This window comes from Telmatherina bonti (genome assembly GCF_933228915.1).
Source record: "Telmatherina bonti genome assembly, chromosome: 12".
In the NCBI taxonomy this organism is placed as follows: Eukaryota; Metazoa; Chordata; class Actinopteri; order Atheriniformes; family Telmatherinidae; genus Telmatherina; species Telmatherina bonti.
The window spans coordinates 32392054-32417100 of record NC_136610.1 but is presented as its reverse complement, the minus strand read 5'-3'; the positions used below and the strand labels follow the sequence as shown (position 1 = coordinate 32417100).

Below are 25047 nucleotides of genomic sequence, written 5' to 3'. Positions count from 1 at the left end.
AAGTATTTTGTTTGTGTGTTATATATACGCGTTGTTCAATTAAAAAAAAAAAAAAAAAAAAAAAAAAAGAGTTTTGTGGGGAAACTACGTCGACGCTGCAGCAAAACTCGAAAGCGGAGACCCATCCAATATGGCAGCGACGCTGGTTCACTCTCCAGCGCTCAATGCTGCGTCTATGATGTTTATGTCTATGCCACTGTCTTTCCAAAGGCCCAAAATTCCTGGAGGCGCCCTTGATTGCAGCCAATCAACAGTTAGCTTGTTAGTCAGCTACAACCAATAAATGCGTCCAAAACTCTCACGTGTCCTGCTCAGCCAATAGAATTGGGACAGAAACAACCATTCACTTCTTCATACAGCGGAGACAGCTAAATGTCTCATTAGTGATTTCTTCATCATATTTAAGAAACATTAAAACACCCGAAGTCTTCATTCAGCGTCGAAGGAGTCTTATAAAAGGTTTGTAGAGATAACAATACCGTTTTTTTACATCTAGCTGTGTTCGTATTTTGTGTGGGTTGAGCAATTTAGTGGTGGTTAGTAGCAGCATAGCTACCTAGCTGTTTTCCTGAAGATGCAGCGGGTTATAGTAAAGTCTCCTGTTAGTAAACATAAACATTTAGTAATGTCTCCTTCTGTTGCGGATTTGCTTTCTAACTCATTATTAAACCAAGTGGGATTATGTTTCATAGGTAGACAGGCGCTAAAAGTCTTTTGCATGCTGCTCGCAGAGTAAATATGTATGCTCATACCTGTATATACATCATGTATAAAAGCCTGTAGATACAGCCTGCTTGTGTGCGTTAACTAAGCTACTTAGATAAATATTAAAAATAAGTCTTGAAATAATAGAAACCACGTGTTAACTAAAATGTATAACTAAAACTGACACTTGTAGTTTTGACAGTGATATTATCGATGTTGTGCAGTTTTTTTTTACTCCACTGAACTTACATTGTGTGATCGGCCCTTTTATACATTTTATTTATTTACTTACTTACTTATCAAACCATTTCAGTATCCCGCCTTCATACACCAAAACCTGGGGCGGGACAATCCTGTTATTTTGTTGGAAATGCAGATGAACAGGAAATTGGTGCTAAAACACCGAGGTCAATTGTGTAACACTCATTTGATGATCATTATTTGCATGTATAGATGTGGATATGGTATGGATAATTTTATATTATGGATCTTTATCAGAGGTGTATAAAGTATAAGTCCTGTCTGGTACCTCTTTCCAACCAGTCACTAAACCAGGTGCATTTAATTAGCCCAGCTCCACAGCAAGGTAGATGAGCCTGCTAGTGAAAACACCTGTTCTGAATGCATCAGTAGATCCAAAAGCATGGCAGGATTTCTACCATTTTTATTTATTTATTTATTTTTACTTTAACTTAATACACACCTGATCTTTATGGATCTGTATGGATCTTTATCTTTAAAGTATTGATCATGGTATGGTGTGGATGGATCTTTATGGCATGGATCATTGTTTAAATTGCGATTCTCACATTTCTTTGATATTGCTAATTTTTGTAGTTTAAAAACAAAATAAATGTATAAAACCTTTTTTTTCATGTCATTTTTCTTGATTTCAATAACGAAAAAACAACCAAGCAGCCAGATCATCATTCTGCTGCTGTAACGCCCAAGAAGACGAATAAAAAGCTCAATGAAAACAATAAAAATGACAAAAAAATTATGGATTTTTATTTGGGAAAAAAAACTTTTTTTTTTTCCCCAAAAAAATTTATTTTAAAATTGTGAAGCAAAAAAAGATCCAGATTTTCAATTTTTTTATTTGATTTTCCCACCCCTACAACACACACATTCATTTCAAGCCAGTTCATACATATCCTATAATAGAAACCAACTGATTGCATCGAGTCATGACTTCGATCCAATCCCCCATCCTGAGCATGCACAGTAAACTTTTAAATGTACAAGCTGTTCCTCCAGTCTTTTCCAGCTAATACTTACCACGACAACCTCCATTAATGTCCTCTATTCTCAGTAAACATAATAATATAGGCAACAGAAATGTAAAAGGCAAAAAAGTATTTGATTTTCCTTCAGTCCAATGCTTTAAACTGATGGTTGTTTAATATGACAAATCAGCCAGCGCCATTTTCTTTTTTTTTTTTTTTTTCTTTTTTTTTATAGCATATGCCATATTAAATAACCATTACAAGATAAGTCTGTGAATTAAACAGCAAGCCAACAATTTATGTATTTGACTTTTTAGTCACAGTGTGACATTATTTCTCATGTTATTTTTCTCCGTTGCAGATTGTAAACAAAATTTAACCAAAGAGTGTACGTTTGCTACTTTTTCCTAAATATAGCTCCTCAAGCAGGTTTCCTCTTTCCTCCTGAGCCATTTTTGGAATTGACACAGTGACTGATGCCAATGTCAAAGGAGAAAGGAGATGAGGCGGCTTGAATCAGAGATGAGAAGCACCCTAAACTGCTAGTACTGTAGGATTTCTGAGTGATTATTTCTTTCACATCAGTTTATGATGTTAAATATAACAAAATTGTTGCTTCAGACTGACTTTTTCTACCAGTGTCACTGGTGCATTTTATTAAAAATTAGGAACAACTGCACAAAATTTAAGAGCAAGTTCAGATTGACATTGACATAATTTATGTAATTTAATCTTCGGCGCATTTTTGTCATTTTGTATTTCTGCAGACTTTTTATCAAATAGATTACCACAGAATTTATCAGAAGTGTAGGTGGGATTAATCGAAATCAAGGTGTCAAGTTTCACATTGACTTAATAGTTTTGCCAGCATTAAGCTGGATTTATCGTTATGCAGTGTCTGCGTATGCGCAGCGAATGCAGATGACAAGGTGCTCTCAGACTTGAGGGTTGAGGTGTCTTGTTGAGGTTTCTCTCCTGTGTGTGCTGCACAAACTCGACAAGAAGCTCTGAGAAATATGGAAACATTTAATCACAAAGATGAAAATTCGATGTTTCCAGCCTCAGCGGAACTACGCAGAGCATATGACGGAGATGTTGTTATAGACCTTTTGCATTGGCCACACAAGTATAAATCAAAATATATTGTCAACTACATGGAATCGTTTCTGCATCTGATATTCACTTGAACTCAGTTTTCTTGAACAATAAAATTTAATCTCTCAATGTAGTGAGTGGCAGCTCGTTAAGTGGAGAAATCCATTTTAATATCAGTTTGTAGAGTAAGTAGTTGATTCCTGCCTATTAAAAGTAGCTGGTTTTGCATTGTGCACTGTTGAACACCATCAGTGCTGACAGAGAACTAAAGCTTTTACATAATGTTACCTCATTTAAAAACCCCCTAAATTCATTGACACAAGGTGTCATTTTATATGACTTTATAGGCAAGTTGTTTGTTTCATTGTTGCTGGTGTGTGTGGTTTGTCACACAAGTTTCAATCTTAGACTAAGTCAGAGAAAGACCTGTGATGTGAGTGTGTTTGACAAGGAGGTAAAGAAATGTCATCTTTATACAATACATACATTGTTGTGATGCTTTAAAATAATGTACTCTCCAACAAAATAGCAGAAATGAAATGAAATTGTTGGCAATATTATTGGTGTTTTGCTATATTCATTGCTCTAGGTACTTAGCATGTGTACATTTTACATAGAAATCATAGTTTGCTGAATAAACAGATATTTTGTTTTTAGTGGGAAGAAAAAAGTCCAGAAATGTCCAGATTCCCAGGGGGTAATAATATAAGACTTCTGCTGCTCCTTCTTTCATTCAAGTCTAACTTGAAGATATGTTCAGATTTGAAAATATATATTTGATTAATTGAATGAAATGAATAAAGAATACTTCAGTAAAGTGAAGCGACTTGATTGGTCACAGCAATAACTCATCTACATATGATTGCATTTAATTTTCATTTCCTAATAAAAACATGTACTCTCTTTATGCTTGTGTTCAGATTTGCATCATGGGTGAACCACAGCAGGTCAGTGCCCTACCTCCTCCGCCTATGCAGTACATTAAAGAGTACACAGATGAAAATATTCGCAAGGGTCTGGCCCCGAAACCACCTCCACCCATCAGAGACAGTTACATGATGTTTGGCAACCAGTTCCAGTGCGATGACCTCATTATCCGTCCTTTGGAGAGCCAAGGCATCGAGAGACTCCATCCCATGCAATTTGACCACAAACGGGAGCTCAAGAAATTAAATATGTCCATTCTTGTGAACTTTCTGGACTTGCTGGACATCCTTATCAAGAGCCCTGGCAGTATAAAACGTGAAGAGAAGCTAGAGGACATTAAGCTTTTATTTGTTCATATGCACCATCTGATAAATGAGTACAGGCCGCATCAAGCCAGAGAGACACTGAGGGTGATGATGGAGGTGCAGAAGAGACAGAGGCTGGAGACAGCAGAGCGGTTCCAGAAACATCTGGAAAGGGTGGTGGACATGATCCACGGGTGCCTCGCCTCCCTTCCTGACGACCTGCCACAGATTGATGTTTCAGATGCTGTCTGTGATGGGATAAAAAGTGCGACTGCAGGAGCCAGTGCTGGTTGTTCCTCTGGACAGGCCCCCAGGCTGAACCCAGAAAGCATGGATGTAGAGGAAGCAGGGGCCAGCTGCATGGCAGCGTCTCAACAAGACAAGAAGAGCCCAAGTTTGAAGAGGGAGAAAATGTGGGACAAAGATGCTGCCATGTGCAATATTATTGATGAGATAGCTTAGGTCGTTTGTTGTTCAGTAATTTTTCTTTTTTGTTTTTCTCTTTTCTTTTTGTATTTGTACTATGAACTGTACTTTTGTATGCTGTACATTGTAAATATACCTCTGCTTGCAGTGTTTGAACCTTAAATCTTTGTAGCATTGTAAGATTGATTTAAAAAGAACCTATTAATAGTTTTACTGAATACTGTAAAGAGTCAGATGATTAAAGTGCTTGACAGATCAGTTGGGATGTCATTTTTATTAAATATTGATAGTTTTGTTTGTGAATCTTGTCAACTGGCTCATCAATTGCGTAATTTAGTGAGGTCATTGAAAGGTCAGTATATATAAAGTGAAGTTACATAGTCCTTTATCCCTTCCTCAAACCCTTTTTATTCCGTGACCATTGTGTAGTTGCCTTCTGGCAGTTTGTGTAAAGCCATTTCCTAGAAAAACGGAGGCACCATTTCCACGAGGCTGCCTGTTAACTGTCTTTAAATGCATAGCTAAATCATGGAAATTGGGTTTGCCTGATGCACAGACACTCGTATAGCAGGTGAATGTCAGTAATTGAATAAAAGGGTTTCTTTTATATATAGCAGTGAACCTTTACATACATATGTTTTTTTTTTTTTTTAAACATTTTTGTATCCTCTTTATTTTCATAACATATTGGCAAATCCAAAAAACAGAAAATATACCTCAGAGTTACAACTACTACACAACCATTGTTGTACATGTCAAAAAGAAAATTGGAGTAGGAAGAAGAATCTTAATCTTATAATCTTCCATTTATTTACCAACAAACATCAGCCATAGTGATCTTATGCAAGTTTGGTTATGACACTTTAAAAAAAAATCCTAAAACAATAAAACTTAAGTATAAAAATTAGAGTTTGAAAGAAACATTTGCAGCGCTGTATGGATCCATCTACCACGCCCCCTGAACGTTTCCCTCGGCTGGGATTCCCTATGCTGTCAGAGGAGCATTTACAAAAAACAGAAATCTTGTAATCAGTACATACGCGACTGCAAATTAATCCTGTGTATGCATACAGCATCACGAATAAAATAAGGGGGGGGGGGGGGAGACTTTAGTCGCAGGAATTGTGTTATGAAACTCGGGATCCTTGGGTTTCACAACAGGGCGGAAAGCCACCCTCTCGACCAATCAAATCCCAACTTCTGCGCCACGTGACTTTTATTTATGTAACGTAATGGTGTTACACAGTAACCTCGCTTCGTGGCTTTGGATGCTTCGCTACCAGGGTTAAAAGCGGGCACAGGCTTACTAAATAGTACAAAATAATAATGAGTCCGGTTAATGTTAATGTTTCAGAAGTTTGGAGCGTCAAGGGAAGTTGTGTCTATTTTACTTGACTAGAAAAAAGGGAAGATGTCTGTTCCAAACCAAAGACTGAGTGAAGGCTCGAAACGACAATGTCAGTAAATATTTTCTATTGGAAAGATTCCTTTCTGAGGTGAGTTTATCGGGGCTGAAACTAGCAGTAAACCTCAGCAGGACAGTTTGGTGCGTGTAAATGTGTTGCACATCTCTGTAGTCTTTCGCCAGGATGCCATTTGAATGGTCGGTGCAAAAATAAAAATAAAAACCCAGTAAATCTTCTCTGGATTACTTCAAGAAACAAAACAAAAGGCTCTTCCCGTGGGACATCGTGCTGGTGACTTATCCCGTATACAATGGATCTACTGGAGTGTCCCCAGTGTCTCCTCTTGATGTGTGAGCCGGTGACCATGTCTTGCGGCCACACGTTTTGCCGGAGGTGCGTGGGGGGCTATCTCCCTTCAAAATGCCCGCTGTGCAAAGAGAGATTTAAACAAAAAGAGGTGAAAGGCATGAAAAACAACGTACTGCTCATCAGTGTCGTTGAAAAGTGTTGCACCGACGAGGCAAGGTTGAAGTGCCAAATTCAAGAGAAGCTCAAAGCCAACGAGTTCCCGGAAGCTTTACGCATGGCCAATGAGGGACTACACTTAGGTAAGGAACACACTCATGAAATCTGCTCTGCTGCAGGGACTTGTTCACATTTACTGATTAAAAACGCTGAATCAGTTTGTGTTTCCTCTTTTTGACGCACTGCACATTACCTTGGCTGGTGCACACTGATCTCCTGCAGATTTGTGTGTCACAAGCAGGAGACTCAGGAGGTGTAATAACAGAATAAGAGTTTAATAAAACATTTTATGTCATCAGGATTCAGGAATGTTATTGCCTGGATTGATCACCTGAATGAAAAGCCAGGTCAGGGAGCTGTCTTTGTGAGAGGCTAGGACCATGTAGTTGCAGGAATATACACAAGAAATAAATTAAACTGAAGGATTGTCAATCACAAGAACCATCAGTGTGGTTCTGTATGCTCCCATCTTCCCCAGTTGCTCACACACGGTATGACACACAGTTAAAAGGAGCTTTAACAGCTGATGAGTAGGGAGCATGCACTGTGCACAGGCCGAGCCAAAACTGTATTTATGTGTTTTCTGTAGTAAAAAAAACAAAAAACAAAAAAAAAAACAAGGATTAAAAATGCTCAAAGATGTGATGCAAAGTTACCTGTGAAAGTCTTTAAAAGCATTCTTGCATCATCAGCATTTTGCAGGTACTTATTCTCCACTTTATAAGTGCAACTGACCTCATTTTCTTCATGCAACTGCGAGAAAATAGACAGAAACTTTTGCCCTAGATATGTTGATCAAGTCAGTAGGCGTCCTGGAGATTTCAGGAGTGCTTGTGCTACAGTGAATCAGTCTACCACTGAGTTACATCCATGTTTGCCAATCCAATTAAATACAGCTACCTCCCATGCTCTGCAGTTGTAGCTTCTTATGTGATGATCTTTAGGAACACTGATGCACTGCAGTTTTCCTTTTGTCAGTTATAAGTTTGCAAATGGTTGTTTTATTACTATTATTTGTTTTATATATAATGAGAACAACTGGTGAGTCAGTGTTTTTAAGGCCTACTCCATGTAAACATGACTTGTATAACTGCTTTAGGTAACAGTGACAGTTTTGAGTCCACAATACACACACACATGCTCTTTTTGTTACATGATGGCAGTAAAATGTCATCTGGTTTTAAAGTATTATAAATCAGTAACCAGTGTAAACAAGGTGTCGACATGTGAAAAGCTAGAATTCTATCTAATGGGTTCTTGAATCATAAAGACACGGTGCACATGACATGTTTGTGTGTGAAGCACTGTGTGTGTGTGTGTGTGTGTGTGTGTGTGCATGCTGTTAGCACTGGGAGCTTAAATTCTCCAGCTTATAAATCAGCCCTTCTGCTGCTGTCTCAGGCTCCTACTGGTATTAACTGGTGTTTCAAGCATGTGATTACACATTTATATCAGTGTAAGAAGAAGGTTATGTGACTGGAACTTGCCTCAAATAGTTGTGTAATGCTCCAAAAGTTTCACATTGTCCTCCCCCATCTTTAGTCTCACGTGATCAGAGTTTGAAGTTATGCAGAGCTGAGGCTAACTTGGGCCTGCTGCGTTTCTCCGATGCTCTGACCGACCTCGACTACCTCTGCTGCCTTCACCCCGGCTGGACAGAGGTAAGTGCTGAATCCTTTCAGGCTTGTTTTGAAGTGTCCTCAGGTCTGTCATTTTTATTTTTAAAAAATCTGGTTATTGTTGTTATTGTTTCTTAATTCAGTTAGAGGTAATTTTGTTTAGAAGAATAGCATAAAATGAAGGGAAATAAAATATTTACATCAACATATCCAAGGTATTTTGCAAAAGTGTGTGTCCTTCTCTGGCCCCAGTTGTTATTAAGGTGCTAAACTTGATATAATTGATTTCATTGCGTAATAACTGATTTTTAGTGCATTTACATAAAAATGTGTAGCCCAAGGGGGGTCAAAACCAACCCGCCAGATGGTCCAAGCTGACCAGTGGGGATGAATTTTATAAATAAAAAAAGTTGCAAATAAAACATTAACAGCATTTTTTTCTTTTAAAAATTAAAGTAACTCTTCCGTCCTAATTTGTCCAATGTAATTTGATACATAATTGACTTCTTTGTCTAAATAAAAGGAATAATTTTGGAGTTTTGCCATTTATAGGTTTTTATGCCATAAGACCAAAAGGTGCTGTTTGTGGCCCCTGTACGCAAATGAGTCTGAGGCCCCTGCTGTAGACATTTTTGTAAAGGATAGACTTGCAAAGCTGGACTGCAGCATCTTTGTAGGAACATTTAAGTTTATATGTTAGAGGAGCAGAATATGTGCTAACAGATAGCCGTCTGACGTGCTATACCACTGCTATGAAACTAAGTGGCCTCAAATTTGCCATTAAATTGTAAACTAGATTGTTATGTTTAAAATAAGTCTAATTGAAAATCAATCAAAATGAAACACAATCACTTGTGAGATAAATTTTCAGGGTTTTACCAACCTATACTCTGGCTCAGACATACCAGTTTCTGGCCGTTAAATGTAGTTCTTACAGATGGTAACTCAATTGTCTGATTTTGTAACAAACACATAACTGCACTTGCATAACTAGTAAAAGAACTTGCTACCTCTCTCTATATTTTGCCCTAGTGTAATACCCAAGCTTATTTAGAGCCATTTTTTTGCCTTTATCAGTGTTATGTCATTCATAGTGTTATCCAAACAGATACTTATGTCATAATGTCACCTAATTATTCGCTGGCAGTGGGCGTCACTACCAGGGGAGAAAAAGCAGACATCATTTACATTTAGCTTCCAGAGCGGCGTTATGCCACATTACAGGTCACATTTCAGCTGATGATGGTACACAGTGCAGATCTCTGTATGAAAATAAAAAAGAAGTTACATCATACGCATCAACGTATTTGGTGTCACTTCTTCAGCTGTGAGGTTCCGTGTTGCGCTCTGTGCTGATTGCACTGCTGTGTTTCTGCAGGGCTTCTTTCGTAAAGGGAATGTACTGCTGGAAATGGGTCAGCAGAAAGAAGCTCTAATCCAGTTCCACCGTTGCCTCAAACTTCAAGCTGACTTTGGTCCTGCAAAGAGCCAGATCAAGAAGGTTTGTTTGTCTTCCCGAGCGCTGATCACAGGAAAATTTAGCAGGAAGAAAGCTAGAGACCATGTAGTGTAGGAGTTGTACCAGAGAAGAAGAGCAGGCTTCTACCTGCGGAGCCTCAAAGTGAGTGGGCTGCGGTTTAATCCTGGCTTCCATTACAGGTGCTGTGATACATTTCTGAGCCCTGTAGCTTTCTTATCATGCTTTTTAAGTAGTCTTCAGGAATACTTCTCCAGGATGCTTTTAGTAATTTTCAAAGCTCTGTTTTTTTGGACCTTGACCATCTTTTTGTTCTATTTTCTGTCAACATGATCGCACGTTGCTGTAATAATCTTGATGTCTGGACTTTGGGGAAGATTCATTACATCAGAGCTGTTGGCACTGATTTTCAGAATAATTCTGGTGTCATTTGGCATACCTCAGCGTTTTCTCCCTGTTTTCCTTCCTTAAAAATGGCTTCTTGACAGTCACCCTTCCATGCAAGCTAAAAGATTTTTATTTTTGACTTTTTGTGAAGGTCATTACATTTTAGATCATTTGCCATTCTCTCTTTTGTACTCTGCTTTCTCCAATTTCTTGGCTTTGTTTTGCGACACGACACAACATGCTACGTTTTGACTAATAACTCTTTGTTAGGTGCCATGTACAGTTTTGCTCATATTTATTCATACCCTTTCATTATAGAAAGAAAAAAACAGCTTCTTGTAAAATAAGATGAAATTGACTAAAGTAATAATAAATAAAAATTTTATGAAAATCATTACATTATTTTCTAATTTTGGTTCAATAGAAATATTTTTTTAAAAAAAGCAAACAAATAAGATAATTTATTGCACATTACATCACTCATAAAGTAATATTTAGTTGAAGAATCCTTTAATGTTTCCGCTCCAGTCAGGTGTTTTCTGTTCCTCTCAGTCAGACTTCTGCACCTGTTGACAGGTATTTTGTCCCACTGTTCAACAGAAAAGTCTCTAATTTGTCCAGGACCAATTTGTTTGTTTTTTCTTCAACTCAATTAAATGAAAAAAAAGTGTCTTATATTACTAAATTATATTTTTGCAAATTTTTAGTGATTGTTCCTTTGTTAAGTCTCCAGTTATTTGAGTGACTGTTGTAAATTCAGCCTTTTCTTTTATGAAAGGGTATGAATACATATGAGCACAACTGTATGTAAAACTGTGTTGCTTTTAGTATTATTTATAGATGCAAGGAAAGAAATGGCATCGAAACTGTCTTTGCAAGAGGCTGCATGTAACAAAGATCCTTAAGAAACATGCTACTGTAGGTTATATACAAGGTAGCGTGTTAGCGTGACGTGTGTTAAGACAATGCTGGCTCATTATTTGACTTGGACCTTTTTAAGCTTGATTAATTCATAGTATTGGGTGAAGGTTTTGACAGACACAAGTGAAAATGGTCAAGGATAAAAACTGGACAGGAGAATGGAGAAAACGTCACCAATGTCTGAGAAAAACTTGAAACGACCTTCAGAAAGTTTAACTGTTACGCAAGATAACAAATCTGTCTTCTTTAAAGCAAAATATGAAGTAATAAAGGAAGTTTCAACACTTACACGCAGTAAACGAGCAGTTTTAGGTTGGTTATGTGTGACTTTATGCATCTCAATACACCAATGGTTATTTGGTTAATATTTTCTTGATCTGCTAGTGGTAATTGTTTGCCTGAAATCAGACAGAATTCACGCAACTCCATTGCTCAACGCGGTAAAGTAGGATGGATGGATCCAGGCAGAGTGTTAGTAATACTAGTTGACACAGCTATTGCTCATAAAATCTCTTTAAATGATGCTTTAACCACATCTGTCAACGTATTTAATTAATTTTAGTTGTGAAATTGAATCTGTGAGTTATCGTGTGACACCTGTTGAATTGGCAGATCCTGGAGGTGGAGGGAATCGCAGTGCCAGAAGAGGTTTCCTGCATTTTGCAGGTGCTGACCGAGTACCTGAACGAGCCCTGCCCCATCACCACCCTGAGTGGCTCCCAGGGGCCGATGCACGGTGAGAGTAAACATCCCAGCGGAGGGAGGAGAGATGCACACCAGGTAGACGTTTGCGCATGAGTTGGAAAGAATTGGATCTAAAAAAAAAAAAAAAAATCTTGACCAAAGAAGCTGTTCATGTGTTTGACTCCAAGATAAAGCATGACGCAAGCACCGAATGCTGCCTCAGCCTCTGCCAAGCTGTTTCATTCCTCCCTGCTGCTGAAGAGGATGAGGAGATGATGATGAGGAAGGAGGATAGGCATGGAAGAGGTAGACTGAGACAAACTCGTTATGATCTGAATGTCCTCTTAATCTTTATTTTCCTTATTATGAATCATCAGCAGCTTCATTAAATACTTACCAGATGGTTTGAAATGACATAATAAATGACATTTATCTTGTTTGCTCATTGCAGATGCATCTAGTGACTGAACTGAATTCTCTTTTCAGGTGAAAGCAAAGCACACGGAGCGGAAATGCTGGGTGTTCTCACTGTGTCAGACTTTGAGTGTCCTCTCTGCATCAGGTCAGTGTCCCCCATCACATGCTGTAACCCATAATGCATCACTGTGTATAGGTTGTCTCCTCTGGTGTCTGATATCTAGCTACTTCTATTATTGCTTTCATCTTTCTGGTGAATGTTTAGCACACACACACACACATGTTGCACAAAGACACTTGAAAGCCTCAGAGTGAGGAGAGCGATCATCCTGCCTTTGCTTAGCTGCTTTGAAGTAAAGCTAATGTCCGTCGCTGTCCTCTTCAGGTTGTTTTTTGAGCCAGTCACAACTCCCTGCGGCCACACCTTCTGCAAAAACTGCATCGAGAGGAGTCTGGACCACAACCTGCGCTGTCCGCTCTGCAAGCATCCGCTACAAGAGGTAGATGCTGTGAATACATGTTAATAAAAGAAGCTGCTTAGTTAACAGCTTCCACATTGTGGTCTTAACAGATCATTTTTTTTCCTAATGATGACTGGTTTTCCATTTACCTTGATCATATGTTAGTAAATAACTAGATTAAATTACTCCAAACATATGTGCATTCAAGGAAAATAAAATAAGTTAAAATAAAATAAAATAAGATAAAATTAAAATAAAATAAAATAAAAACAAAAGTAAATAAAATAAAAAAAATAAAATGAAATGATTATTTCTATTTAATTGAATGAACATCTTTAGAGATTAACAAAGTTTTTAATTTACCAAAACTGACATTGATGCATTGTTTTTTTTTGGGTGTCATTTAGAATTTACTGTAAAGATAACAACTGCTTAAAACTACAGCTCAAATTTCTATAGTTTTTTTGTTCAAATCTTTTTTTTCAAACTCAAAACTCCAAAAATGTATTCAGTCAAACAGTTTTAACCACTTAAATGCAAGTGTGATGTCACGATATCAAAGTTTTATGGAAAGAAACACACAGAAATAAAGTTATTCATGTTATAGATTATAAAATGAATCATTAATCAGTCATTTTGATCAGGACAAGTTTACTTTAGCTCATTTTTCAATGAGCTAAAATCATCTGTAATGTTTTATAGCAGTCTTTTGGACTTATTTTGTCCTAATGAACTTTGTCCCTTTATGCCTTTTAAGAAAATGATTTTGATGTTCTTCAAGATAAACACTTTCTTACAAAGTAAATGATTCCATATTGCATAACACAACCAAAACGATGGCTAAAGAGAGGGGGAATTGGTCCTGGAAGTCAGAAAGTCCCAATGTAACAAAACCATCTCACACAGTGAAAACACTCAAAGATTTCTATCCAATTCAATTCAGCTTTATTTGTAAAGCGCCACTTCACCACAATGTTGTCTCAGGGCACTTTACAGACACATCAGTTCAAGCCAATTCATAATAAATAGCTGAGCTAATAGAAACCAACTGATTGCATCAAACTTCGACTTCGATCCAATCCCCCATCCTGAGCATGCACGAGGCGACAGTGGGACGGAAAAAACTCCTTTTTAACAGGAAGACAAAACCTCTAGTAGAACCCGACTCAGGGAGGGCAGCCATCAGATCAACATGTACAGCATCTTTTATTCAGGAATACGTGGAAAGAGAGGTTTAAATGTTCCTAATCAATGTTACATGTTGCCTGAGAGGAGTGTGTTAGAAGGTCTTTGCAGCCGCAGCCCTCACAACACCGTGCTCAAGCTTTTACTATTGCATCTTTTGTACACTGACTGTAGTTTTCCTCCTCCCAGTACTTAAAAAACAGGAAGTACAATCCAACAATTCTGCTCCAGGACATCATGTCCAGACTTTTCCCTTCTCAGTTGGCTGAGAGGAAACAGATCCACGATGCGGAGATGGCTGAACTGTCCAAGTAGGATCCTGCCTCACCCAGTACACACTTTATTATTATACTCATTTAAATACATTTCTAAACTCAGAGTTTTTCCTTTCTCTTCCAGCCTCACCAAGGACATCCCCATATTTGTGTGCACGGTGGCCTACCCCGGAGTGCCCTGCCCTCTGCACATCTTTGAGCCTCGATATCGTCTGATGATGCGTCGCTGCATGGAGACGGGCACCAAGAAGTTTGGCATGTGCAGCTATGAGCATGGAAAAGGGTATTGTAGCACACTCTTTTACCTCCCATCTCTTACACACCCACACACACCTCCTGATATACATAGATGTCCCTGTCCATCGCCTCTACCATACACATAAACACAAAGAAAAAAATTAAGTCACCTATCACACAGACCTGCTAATGTGCAACATTTTTATGTTTAAAAGTAAAGTGTTGTGAAAGAATGCAAACGTGACCGTTTACAGCCCACCGCAAGGGTCTTAAAGTAGAGAGCTAGCGCCTTGTAAAGTTTCACTAAAAAGATCCTCAGATAGTGCTGAGACGATGGGCATCTCTTCATGCTGACATAGTTCATCTAGTATGTTTCACAAGAAACCTTTATTTTTTTATTTTTTTATTTTTTTGCAAAATGCCTCCCTGAGCATCCATCAGTTACTATGTAGGTTTGATTAAACTTTCATAATTCACAGCATGCAACATCTAGTCATCTTACAACAGGTGTGTCAAACTCCAGTCCTCGAGGACCGGTATCCAGCAGGTTTTTGTTGTTTCTCTCTTCCAACACAGCTGATTCAGATCTAATGGATCCAGCAGCTTCTTGTCAAACTATTTATTATGTAACCTAATTTTGGTCGGGTGTGTTGGAGGATGAAGGCTACAAAAACCTGCAGGATACCGGCCCCTCGAGGACTGGAGTTTAACACCTGTGTCTTACAACAACACACTGAATGATTCAAAAAACCATATCGCATAGCTTGCGAGATACCAGCGTATATTATATCGTGTTTACGTTAGCATAGACCAGTGTTACTCATTGGGTGGCTCACGAGCCGCATGCGGCTGACTCTTGACTTGCGGCTCGTGAAGCAGCCTCTGGGTTTCTGAAAATACTATCGAAACAAGTCATAATGATCCTCAACGGTGCAATACTTTCCACGCTTACAAAAACTGTCCTAACAGCCCAAACTGACCCTGTCAGAGTTCCCAGTTTTGGCTGATTTCAGCTGCATATATATATTTATACACACATATACATACATATACATATATATATACATATACATATACATATACATATACATATACATATACATATATATACATATACATATATACATATGCATATATATATATACATGAGCTGCTACATGACAACATGATGCCTCAGATTACAATAGTTTTTATTTCAACAAGACTAAATAAAATGCAAGTGGCGTATGTGTAAGTAGGAGCGTTAAAATAAACTCTTAACAGTAACGAGTAATCCAACTTATGACTGTTTCCATCGTTACAACGTCACCACCGTTACTGACGGTAAAATGCGTCACGTTGGTATAACCCCTCACACTGAAGCTGTCTTCGTCTGACTAGAGGCTTCTGGGGAGAAACAACCACGAAACATAAGTGATAATGATGGATGGGGGAAGAGTATAATGGCAAGTGTGCGCAGCCAGACATGCAAATGACCTACAGACGAACGCGTCCAGAAAAAACAAAGAGTCACAGACATCTCTTCCTCTTCACAGAGATAAAAGAAGAACCTTATAAGAAATGCTCAATATGACCAGAAGAAAACGTGTTTCTTCACGTTGGCTGTTTCTCCAGAGAAGGTGGAGATCAGCGTGGAGGATTTTTTCTTCTGTTTTCATTCATCAGTCGGATGTAATATTCACTTTTATTATAAATCAGTGAACATGCAGATGAATTTAAAATGATGTTGAAAGGAAAATATGAGAACATAAATAAAGTAATGTAATAATTACTTTTCTTGGTAACTAGTTACTTTGGGGATGCTGTAACAGTTTACTAACTCAGTTGTTTTTTGGGAGAGGTAACTAGTAACTATAACTATGTTTTTAAAGTATCAGGCGCAACACTGCTAAGTTGTAACACGCAGAGAAATAAAATCATACTAATTAATAGGTGTGTGTCATCTTAGGAACCTCACCATTCGGAGGGTTTCAGTTCGAATATGAATTTGATGATTTTCCAGCATCTATATTCCTCCTTCAGGATTTTTCTTTCACTCAGACACAACTTATCATTATGTTAAAATCCATTCTTTATCCATTAATTCAAGTAACAAAACAAACTTAATATCCAAATATCTTTTATTCATGTCAAACCATAAATAAATCCAACATATTTTTCATGTTCATATTTTTCCATGGAATCTACAGGAAGCATGAGCTGGCGATAGTTAGGAACAACAACAACAACAACAACAGGTGTTGTCAGAATAGCGTACACTTAGTCAATGTCGAGAAAACTGAAAACCCGCTGACTTGCCACCACTGACTACTCAGATATTGTGCTGGCATGCAGCTGATAGTGAATTTTGTTTTACTGCGTATTAATTGCACATTGCTTAAGTGCATCTCTTACATGATTAAAGCTTGACAGGAAAATGTACTTAAAAGCCCAGATGAAGTGCATAAAACTGCTAATAATACAGTTTTTTTTCCTGTTATTTTTTTTTGCAAGTGAGGTTGTAATGTCATTTATTCAGGTATTGTATCCCAGACTTTAGCGTCCAGCGCTTTCTCCCAAACTGCATGAGATTGAAAATGTAATAATTAACATTGAAATAACTACAGCTAAATAAATGATTATTGTAACTAATCTATAAAAGCAGCATACAGAGCTGTATCGATGACGTGTTCTGACAGACGAGGCTATGGTGGCCATGATTCTGACAACATGCCAAACCAACAGAACACAGGGAGCTTTTTTTCTCCTTCTCTAACGTGAGCTGGGAACAGAGGTGCTGTCTCATGTTTGTAGCCTTATTATTATGTTATTTGTACTTTAAACAACATGCATATGGAGTCTTGTCTTGTCCAAGCCTTGTCCATTCTTATGTCCATAAAAACCAAGATGTTTCTGAATTCTTGCCTTTAAACCCGATGAGTAAATCACACGCTCAGTACCTGCAAGCTGCCATCTTGCTTTGCCGTTTTCCGCCCTGGCACTTTAAAGGGACGGACCGGTCCGTCTGCCTAAAGCAGGTGTGTCAAATTTCAGTCCTCGAGGGCATCCAGCAGGTTTTTGTTGTTTCCTTCTACCAATGCAGCTGATTCGAGTCAAACGCATCCAACAGCTTCTTTGTCAGCCTGTTTTTACGTTTTGGTCTGGTGCGTTGGTGCATGGAGACAACAAAAACCTTCAGGATACCGCCCCTTCAGGACTGGAGTTCGACACCTGTGCCCTAAAGTGTCTGGACAGGATGCGCAACGTTTTATATTCCTGTCACACTTTGCAGCATTTTGATTATTTTGAAAAAAAACTGATTTTGAACATTTACAAACAGGAACTGAATTGGCACATGCCACCTCACGATGAACCGATTAAATAATCGACCCACCCCTAATAATTAAGTCCACACTGTTTCATTAGATGTATAATAGTCCTCGAGATGACAAACCTGCAGACGTTTAGAGTTTAATCTATTTTTCTGCCTCTTCTCTGAACTGTTTTTTTTTTCCTTCTCTCTCCAATCGATTTTTTTTTAAATGATTTTCACTTGCATTTAGTCTTTCTTTTAAATGCCACCTCTCTACCTTTACCTGTTTTACTGATGAAGAAATGACTACATACTAGCCCATACTTGTCCACTAAACAGCTGTAATTCCTAAAATAATCTCCCGTTCTGGATGTAAATAACCAATGATCCAAAGCTCAGCGTCTGCACTCGAATCTTCTCGTCACAGTGCAGGCACAACCTTGTAATTGTTTATGCAGTTGCTTCAGCAAGTCTGCATGGGTTTCAAGTAACTGTGTTTGACATTTTCCTCTCTGTGAAGCTCTCAGCGGGCTCAGCAGAGCCTGATGGGATTGTCAGCGGTGCAGCAAAAACAGACAGAGCAGTGGACACAGATTAAATGGCTCATGTCTGACCCTGAGGAGGTGGAAAATGGCAGCATGAATGCCCATCTGCTTGGAGATCTGCTGCCCATTTCGCGCCCCCCCCCCCCCCCCCCCACTCTCCCACAAAAAGATTTAAGGAAATACTTTTTCTTTGACTATATAACATTTCCAGCCACCTGCATCTAGATGTAAAACCGAAAGTAAAAGACCAAATACTCAAATCAGCTTTAATGTGTGTAAGATTATAACGATCAACTCAAAACGGCAACTCCTCAGCTTTGCAGACTACGGCTGCATGCTGGAGATCCTCGGCCTGGAGCTGCTCCCGGACGGACGATCCTACGTGGAAACAGTCGGAGGGCGCAGGTTCAGAGTGCTCAAGAGAGGTCAGAGAGATGGCTACAACACCGCTGACATAGAATACCTGGAGGACATCAAGGTGAGGCTTTCTGGACATCACACACACACACACACACACACACACACACACACACACTGGCTGGAAAACATAACCGGGACACTTCTGTGGTTATCAGGCTCCGTTTGTCTCAGATCCTTAGTGTCTTTGTGTCTCTTTTGTGTCAGGTTGATGAAAGTGACCTGGAGCTGCTGCAGCACCTTCATGACAGTGTGTACCAGCAGGCTCAGGACTGGTACCACCGCCTGGGCAGCCGCATCCGAGAGCAGATCAACAGACAGTACGGCAGCCTGCCGGACAAGGAGGAAAACATTCAGGTCAGTGACTTCCTGGAACTGCAGCCGGAGCTTCTGCCCAAGCTTAGAAAACACAGATTTGATTGCGTCTTACTTATGCTGCATGCTTTTCACGCATTAACGGCTTCATCGGGTTGTTGAACGACACGATGCAAATAAAGTAAAATAAACAAAGTTAAGTGCAAATGACCTTTTTTCTTGCAGCATGCAGAGGAGAAAGGATGTGCCTGTTGACTTCTTTATCATTCACCTATTTAAATGTACTGACAAAAGTCACATTCCATTATTTCTGCCCTTGTTGACTTCTTCTAGGCTTCTGTTAACGGGCCGGCGTGGTGCTGGTGGCTGCTGTCCGTCCTGCAGCTGGACCCTGCCTATCAGACAACTGTCCTCTCCCTGACCTCACTCAAAGACCGCTTGGGACACCTCCGCCTTGTCCTTGAGTACTTCTCTCAGAGCTAAGAGCCAGAGCACACCCAGGTGGAGGGGAGGGGCGGCTTGTGGGGAATTGTGGCCCCCAACGACGTTAGGAGTCAAATATTACGCACGCACAAACAAGCAGAATGAAATCAGTGAATGCACGCACAATACAGAGTTTAATGTTGGGTTTAGGGTTACTCTGAATCAAAGAGGGACTGTTTTAACGTGGCACCTGGCCAATCGCGGGACAGGACGTCGGGGATTTTTACTGCAGAACACAATGCAGACTTTGCAGGGTTTTTTTTCTTGTTGTTTGAGCTCGCTTATTTTGTTTTTGTTACACCAAAATGACCAAAGATGCGTCTCACTTTGGGTCATCAAAAGGTGATTATTTTTGGATAGACTTCATTAAATTAGGTTATTTTCAAATAATATAGCTCGATATGGACACTTGATGTCACTGTTTTTCCTCCAGTTGTAAGATGAAGCAGCAACAGCCAAGCGAGTACAGTTCAGTACAATGTGCTGTGTGTGCGTTGCCTCTTCTAACTGGACCCTTTATTAATTACATTAACCCCGCTGCGTTTGGAGTGAGAATTAATATAAATATCGGATATAACGTACTGAGATTTTACCTGGATGGTGCACGTCAGTGTTTATGTTGGAGTGATTGTCATTTGTTTTAAGATTGAGTGTGGCTCATTTTGTACCACCGGATCAGATTAAAAGACCCCTGTTTTGAATGAAAGATTGCAATAATAACTAATAATCTCACAGTTCTGCAGCTGGAATGAATGAGAGCTGCTGCCTGGATGTTGTTGTTTATCATTCAGTTGCAAATAACTTCACGATGTTGGGAAATGGCCTTGAAGAACACAGCATGTGTGTATCAGGTGTGAAGAAGTCACTTCTGTCAGTTGCCATTTTCACCAGCTGTGTTTTTTTTTTCTTTTTGATTTTTAAAATCAGATATAACCTGTTGATGGCACTGATAACAGCTACTGTAACGTTTGGCTCCCTTCAGGCGAAAGAGTAGCTGCAGAAAACACTTTGGTCGTAGTCCGACTTGGACTGAGTCCCCGCTACCACGAGGAGGGAAGGTGGAAGGTGGGCTGGCGTCCATGTAGGCCACGACACCTACCTCAGGCCCTCGCTCCGCCTCCTGACTTTGTCCGGCCCGTCTACCACCATTCACGGTGCCTTTGAGTGCCTCGGCCAACTCATCAGGAGGCATGGAAGTCTTAGAGTTTCTACAGGACGTGGATGTTGGACTTTGTGATTTCTATTGATGTAGTGCTACATTCCATGGAATGTTGCAGCTGCAACGTTGTGTAAAAAAAAAACAAACAAACAAAAAAAACATCAAAAACAAAAATATTTCCGAACAACTTCGGGCTTAACTGGGTGACTTTTTTGTTGTTTTTTTACTTTGACAAATGTGCCATAGGTATCTCTGCGTTATACGCTTTATAGAAATAGTTAGCTGAGTCGTCACTGTGTTTCTGCTGGTTTGCATCTAAAACTCATGGAAGTTAGGCCTTGACCCTCATGCCTTTCTAAAAGCAAACTACCCTTTTTGTTTTCTTTTTAAACGGGAGACATGTCACTTAAAAATGTCCAGCTAACACTCTTCTAGATCCACTTTGCGTGATTGAGAACAACAGCCCTGTCTGTATGATAATGTAGATATAGCTCAGAATTAAAGGGGTAATCACGATACTGTGAACATCCCTGTGAGTGGTGAACGAATTACCAAACTGATGGACTCTGGGGCGGCAGTGGTGACTTGATTAACAGGCTCATCTCTGAACTCTGTGCTGGGAATACTTCACCTGATTGAAGCAAACTCAATTTAAAAAGGGAAGGAGGTTCATGAAGAAGTTTTGAATGGCCATCATAAGCACTGAGGTGTTTTCGCTCCTCTTACCTACCGTACTTCAGAAACCTCTAAATCAATAGATTTTTTTTGTGCATGGATGCTTTGGCAAGTTTGTGCAAGTTATTGTGTTTTTTTTTTTTTTTTGACATCCTTCTTTACATTTTGTGAGATTAAATCTTATTTAATTTCTGCACTGTTGCACAGTTTAAGACTCCTTTCGGTACTTAAAGCTCTTTGTCTTTGATGATTTCTTTTATCCTGCTGCTAAGAAACTGCAGTGCAGAAGACGTAAATCACGTCTTTTCCTCTGTTAAACCTCGGCAGACGTCCATTGACTTTAGCCCCTCGGAAAGCCTCAACAACGCCAGTGAAACAATTTTCACTCGATCCACTTCATCTCCCAACAAGAGAGCGCAAAGCATATTAAGTGAGACACTCTTGGCAGCGATCCCCCACAGGACGGAGCCTTGACACTTGTCTTGTTGGTAAAAGGTTGTGAAAAGCATCTCGGCGGCGTGTCCCTGCTGCACCCTGCTGCCTTGCTGGAAGTGTGGTCTGGCTATGATGGTCAGCGGCCAGTGGGTTATTCTCTGCACAGTTTTCAAATACCTCTCTGTTCGTCACCACATTAAACCCACTGAGTGGAAGCCTGCACCGGCAAATGATCTCAATCTGATTGTTGTTTACTCGCTTTCTCCCTGGATGACTTTTTATGTGTTATTATGAATAAAGATTTTCAAAGGAACTTCTGTATTATATGTGTTTCAGTGTGTGTGTGTGAGTGTGTGGTAAATTGTGTTTCACCTTTTTAAATACTTGGATTTATTTTAGATAAGTTGTGTTAAAGAAAAAGAGTCATGAAAAGCCATAAAAGTGCTAATTTCTCCAGTTTCAATCTGACCGGGAGACCCTCGGCTGAAACACTACCAAGCGTTGCCACTCAGATCAAACAATTTAAGCTCCAAGCATTTATATGAGAATGTAACAAAAATATGTTTTTCACATTGCTGTGGGACAAAGAGCTGAGCAAGCAGCCAGAGAAACAAACAACAACAAATAATCCATTGTAAATAATGTTGTTTGCTATGATATGGTAGAAGGTTATGCGATGATGGGTTCCTGAGATACTGCCCTGTGTAACACCTCTATTACAACATCTGTAAAACTGCTCATGTCGGCTTTTAGTTTGAACATTTCACAGTTTTAACAGACACGACTAGTTGCATTAATTTGGCTGCTTTTCCTCTGGTTTTCACTCAACGTAAAGTGTTTTTATTTTTAATTTCTTTTTTTTTTTTTTTAATTCTCTGCTGTGCTTCAGGTGACAGCAAAACATGATAATGACACTTCTGCAATAACCTAAAATGTCTCCGCTTTATTTTCAAACCGAGATTACAAATTCAGCATGTAGTTGTGAAAACCAACCGCATCTAATTTGAGCGTGTCATCTGAAGCAGAGGGCTGCACAAATAGACCTTGTCAGTGAGAGGTTAAAGATTTCAGATAAAATGAGTGAAACTAGTCCTTTATGTAATGAAATATACATTTTTTTGTTTGGGAGACTTAGAATTGCATTTCTGTTGTGTAATAGTTCAAATAGATCATTTTTTATTCCTTATTTTTCCTGTAGTCTAATACGTGGAAGGCCGCTGTGTGGGATCTTTGTTGCTGCCTAATGTAAGCAAAAGGTGAACAAACTACATACACACACACACACACACACACACACACACACACACACACACACACACACACACACAATACACACATGTTCCACCAGGGGGCAGTGTGTAGCTAAGTTAGGAAAAACAAAGAGTTGCTTTTTGAACCAAGAAAAAAATAATCTGAGTGTTGTTCTGATGCTTCCAGGCTCAAAGTCTCAAAACAGGGGCGAGATGTTGAAAAGCAAATCTGTAAGTTAATATACAAAAAAAAAAAAAATGTAGGTGAGAGGGGGTTATTATTAATTACTTTTTTCTACAAACAGGAAAAAAAAAGGCAAGAGAGAATAGTGTAACAGGAGTGAAGTAAATGTCTGCCAACATCCCCTGCATAGGAATCAGTCAGATAAAAAGAGGTTTCAGTGGCTTCAGCGGGGCTCTGTAATGCAGCTCAGCGTCTACATCAAAGCCCATTACATTTGAAGAATGCCGCAGCTTTTCTGTACTAAATTGATCCATCAGCTTGCTCTGACTCCCTGCTTGTGTATGAGTGAGTAAGGATGACAGGCGTTTTGTAGGAGTGATCGCAAAGGGAGAACCAACTGTGTGCATGTAAGTGTGTGTGTGTGTTGTCACGAGGACTAGTTTCCTAACAGGGATGGAAAGATGAGGGAAAATCCTCCCCATCATGGATGTTTTGGTTAATTGTGAAAAAAAATGAAGGTTTGAGGTCTTTTCTTATGTTAAGGAGGGTCAAATCATCAGGGAGGATTAAGTTTAGGATCTTTGCTTCCTTCCAGAAAAAGCATGTCTGTGAATCTGTAACCATTTTCCTCTAAACTTATGGATCAACTCACTGGGGTTTTCCACTAAAACAGTCAACGCTTGCTCGATGTGCAATTTACAACAACAGAAAAAGAGCCACATTGAGAGCCTCGGAGGATGGATGCAGCTCTGTTGCCATAGAAACAAAACCCAGCCCGAGAGGTAGAGAGGGATTATCAATTAAGAAATGGAGAAACTTTAAAGTGTTGTGTTTATGTTCCACAGTGTGAAAGAAAGCTCACGAGGAGGTAATTCCAGCAGAAATGAGCATACTGAAAGGAAGATGAGTGAGCGGACAAGGGAGATCCAGGCTCAAGCTGCCAAATCTGCCTTTGTTTCTCTTTTTCAAGACAGTTTTTCAGGGTGCGTGCCCTCTTGTGGGTGGCGGAGCTGATAAAGCTCACTTGTTTCTTTGCATAATCCTCTTGAGTGTCAACATAATGATAAACCCATGAGTATGCTCTTGTATGTCAGTGCCTCTGAGAGCTAAAAGTAAACATATTTGCCACCTGCTGTTGGTGGCACCACGGAATACATTATTAATACTTTAATCGAAAGAAACACAAGAGATCCCAAAAATACCAGAAAGACAAAGAAAGCCCAGAAAGGAGCATCATGTTGCAGGATAAAGCAGCAGAACTCTTTCATTTCCTTATCTGGAAGCTCCTTCACTCCTCCAAAGATGCACTCAATGATTTAAAGGATATTTTAGGAGGAAGACATTGACCTTCAGTGTTGCATGACTGACAGCTTGACATGTCAAAAAAAAAAAAAAAAAAAAAAAAAATCCCTTGGCTGCAGTGAACACCTCTGAGGAAACGTTGATGGAGTGAATCAGGGGACGCTCTTCATAATTTGGTGATTTTTGTGGAAATAATTTGAAAGCAAATGAAGCATACTTGGATCGCCTGCTGGCAGATGAAGGACAGGTGAGACGGAAAGCAGGGGGGACGCTGCAGGAGACGTAATGCTGTGCAACTGGCTCGCTGGTTTGTTGAGTTACCGCCTGCAGAGATGCACACCTGGCTGTGAGGTTTGTTTTTACATGGTCCTTGCAGATGGATGGCGCCTTCCAAAGTGCATGATAATCTGCTTGCCTACAAGGTTTTGGACAGATGTGGTTACAGCAGGTCATTCTATAAGACTATCTAAATTAGCAGCAATTTAAAAATGTGTGCAGTGCTGCTTTGGGAAGTCTATGTGCACCCCCCAAGGTGAATTTAATTTTGTGTTTGTACAGGCAAGATGACCTTGTTAACAGGAAGTTTTACCACACTTTTGTTACAATCACATCAGTATTTCAAAGCCAGATAAAGGCTGATCAAATTCAGAGCTTCCTGCTTCCCCAGTCTGTGTTTGGCTCCCATCCAGCCTGTGTCTCTGCTGTACTCCTC

General features: G+C 39.5%; 2 protein-coding genes across 2 annotated transcripts; both read left to right on the top strand.

Annotated features, from left to right (window-relative positions):
• The first annotated feature begins 355 nt into the window (after nt 1-355).
• Nucleotides 356-4845, top strand: med7 (mediator complex subunit 7). The gene is made up of 2 exons (XM_079249602.1): nt 356-459; nt 3947-4845. Exon 2 carries the CDS (start codon nt 3956-3958, stop codon nt 4718-4720), a length of 765 nt encoding a protein of 254 aa, XP_079105728.1. The 5' UTR covers nt 356-459; nt 3947-3955; the 3' UTR covers nt 4721-4845.
• A 1103-nt stretch (nt 4846-5948) lies between these two features.
• On the top strand, nt 5949-21902 carry lonrf4 (LON peptidase N-terminal domain and ring finger 4). Its single transcript, XM_079250246.1, has 12 exons — nt 5949-6698; nt 8158-8276; nt 9613-9735; nt 11632-11799; nt 11892-12009; nt 12190-12265; nt 12506-12620; nt 13956-14077; nt 14166-14324; nt 18431-18593; nt 18740-18889; nt 19181-21902. The coding sequence occupies exons 1-12, from the start codon at nt 6401-6403 to the stop codon at nt 19328-19330; spliced, it is 1761 nt and encodes a 586-aa protein (XP_079106372.1). The 5' UTR covers nt 5949-6400; the 3' UTR covers nt 19331-21902.
• Nucleotides 21903-25047: the final 3145 nt, after the last annotated feature.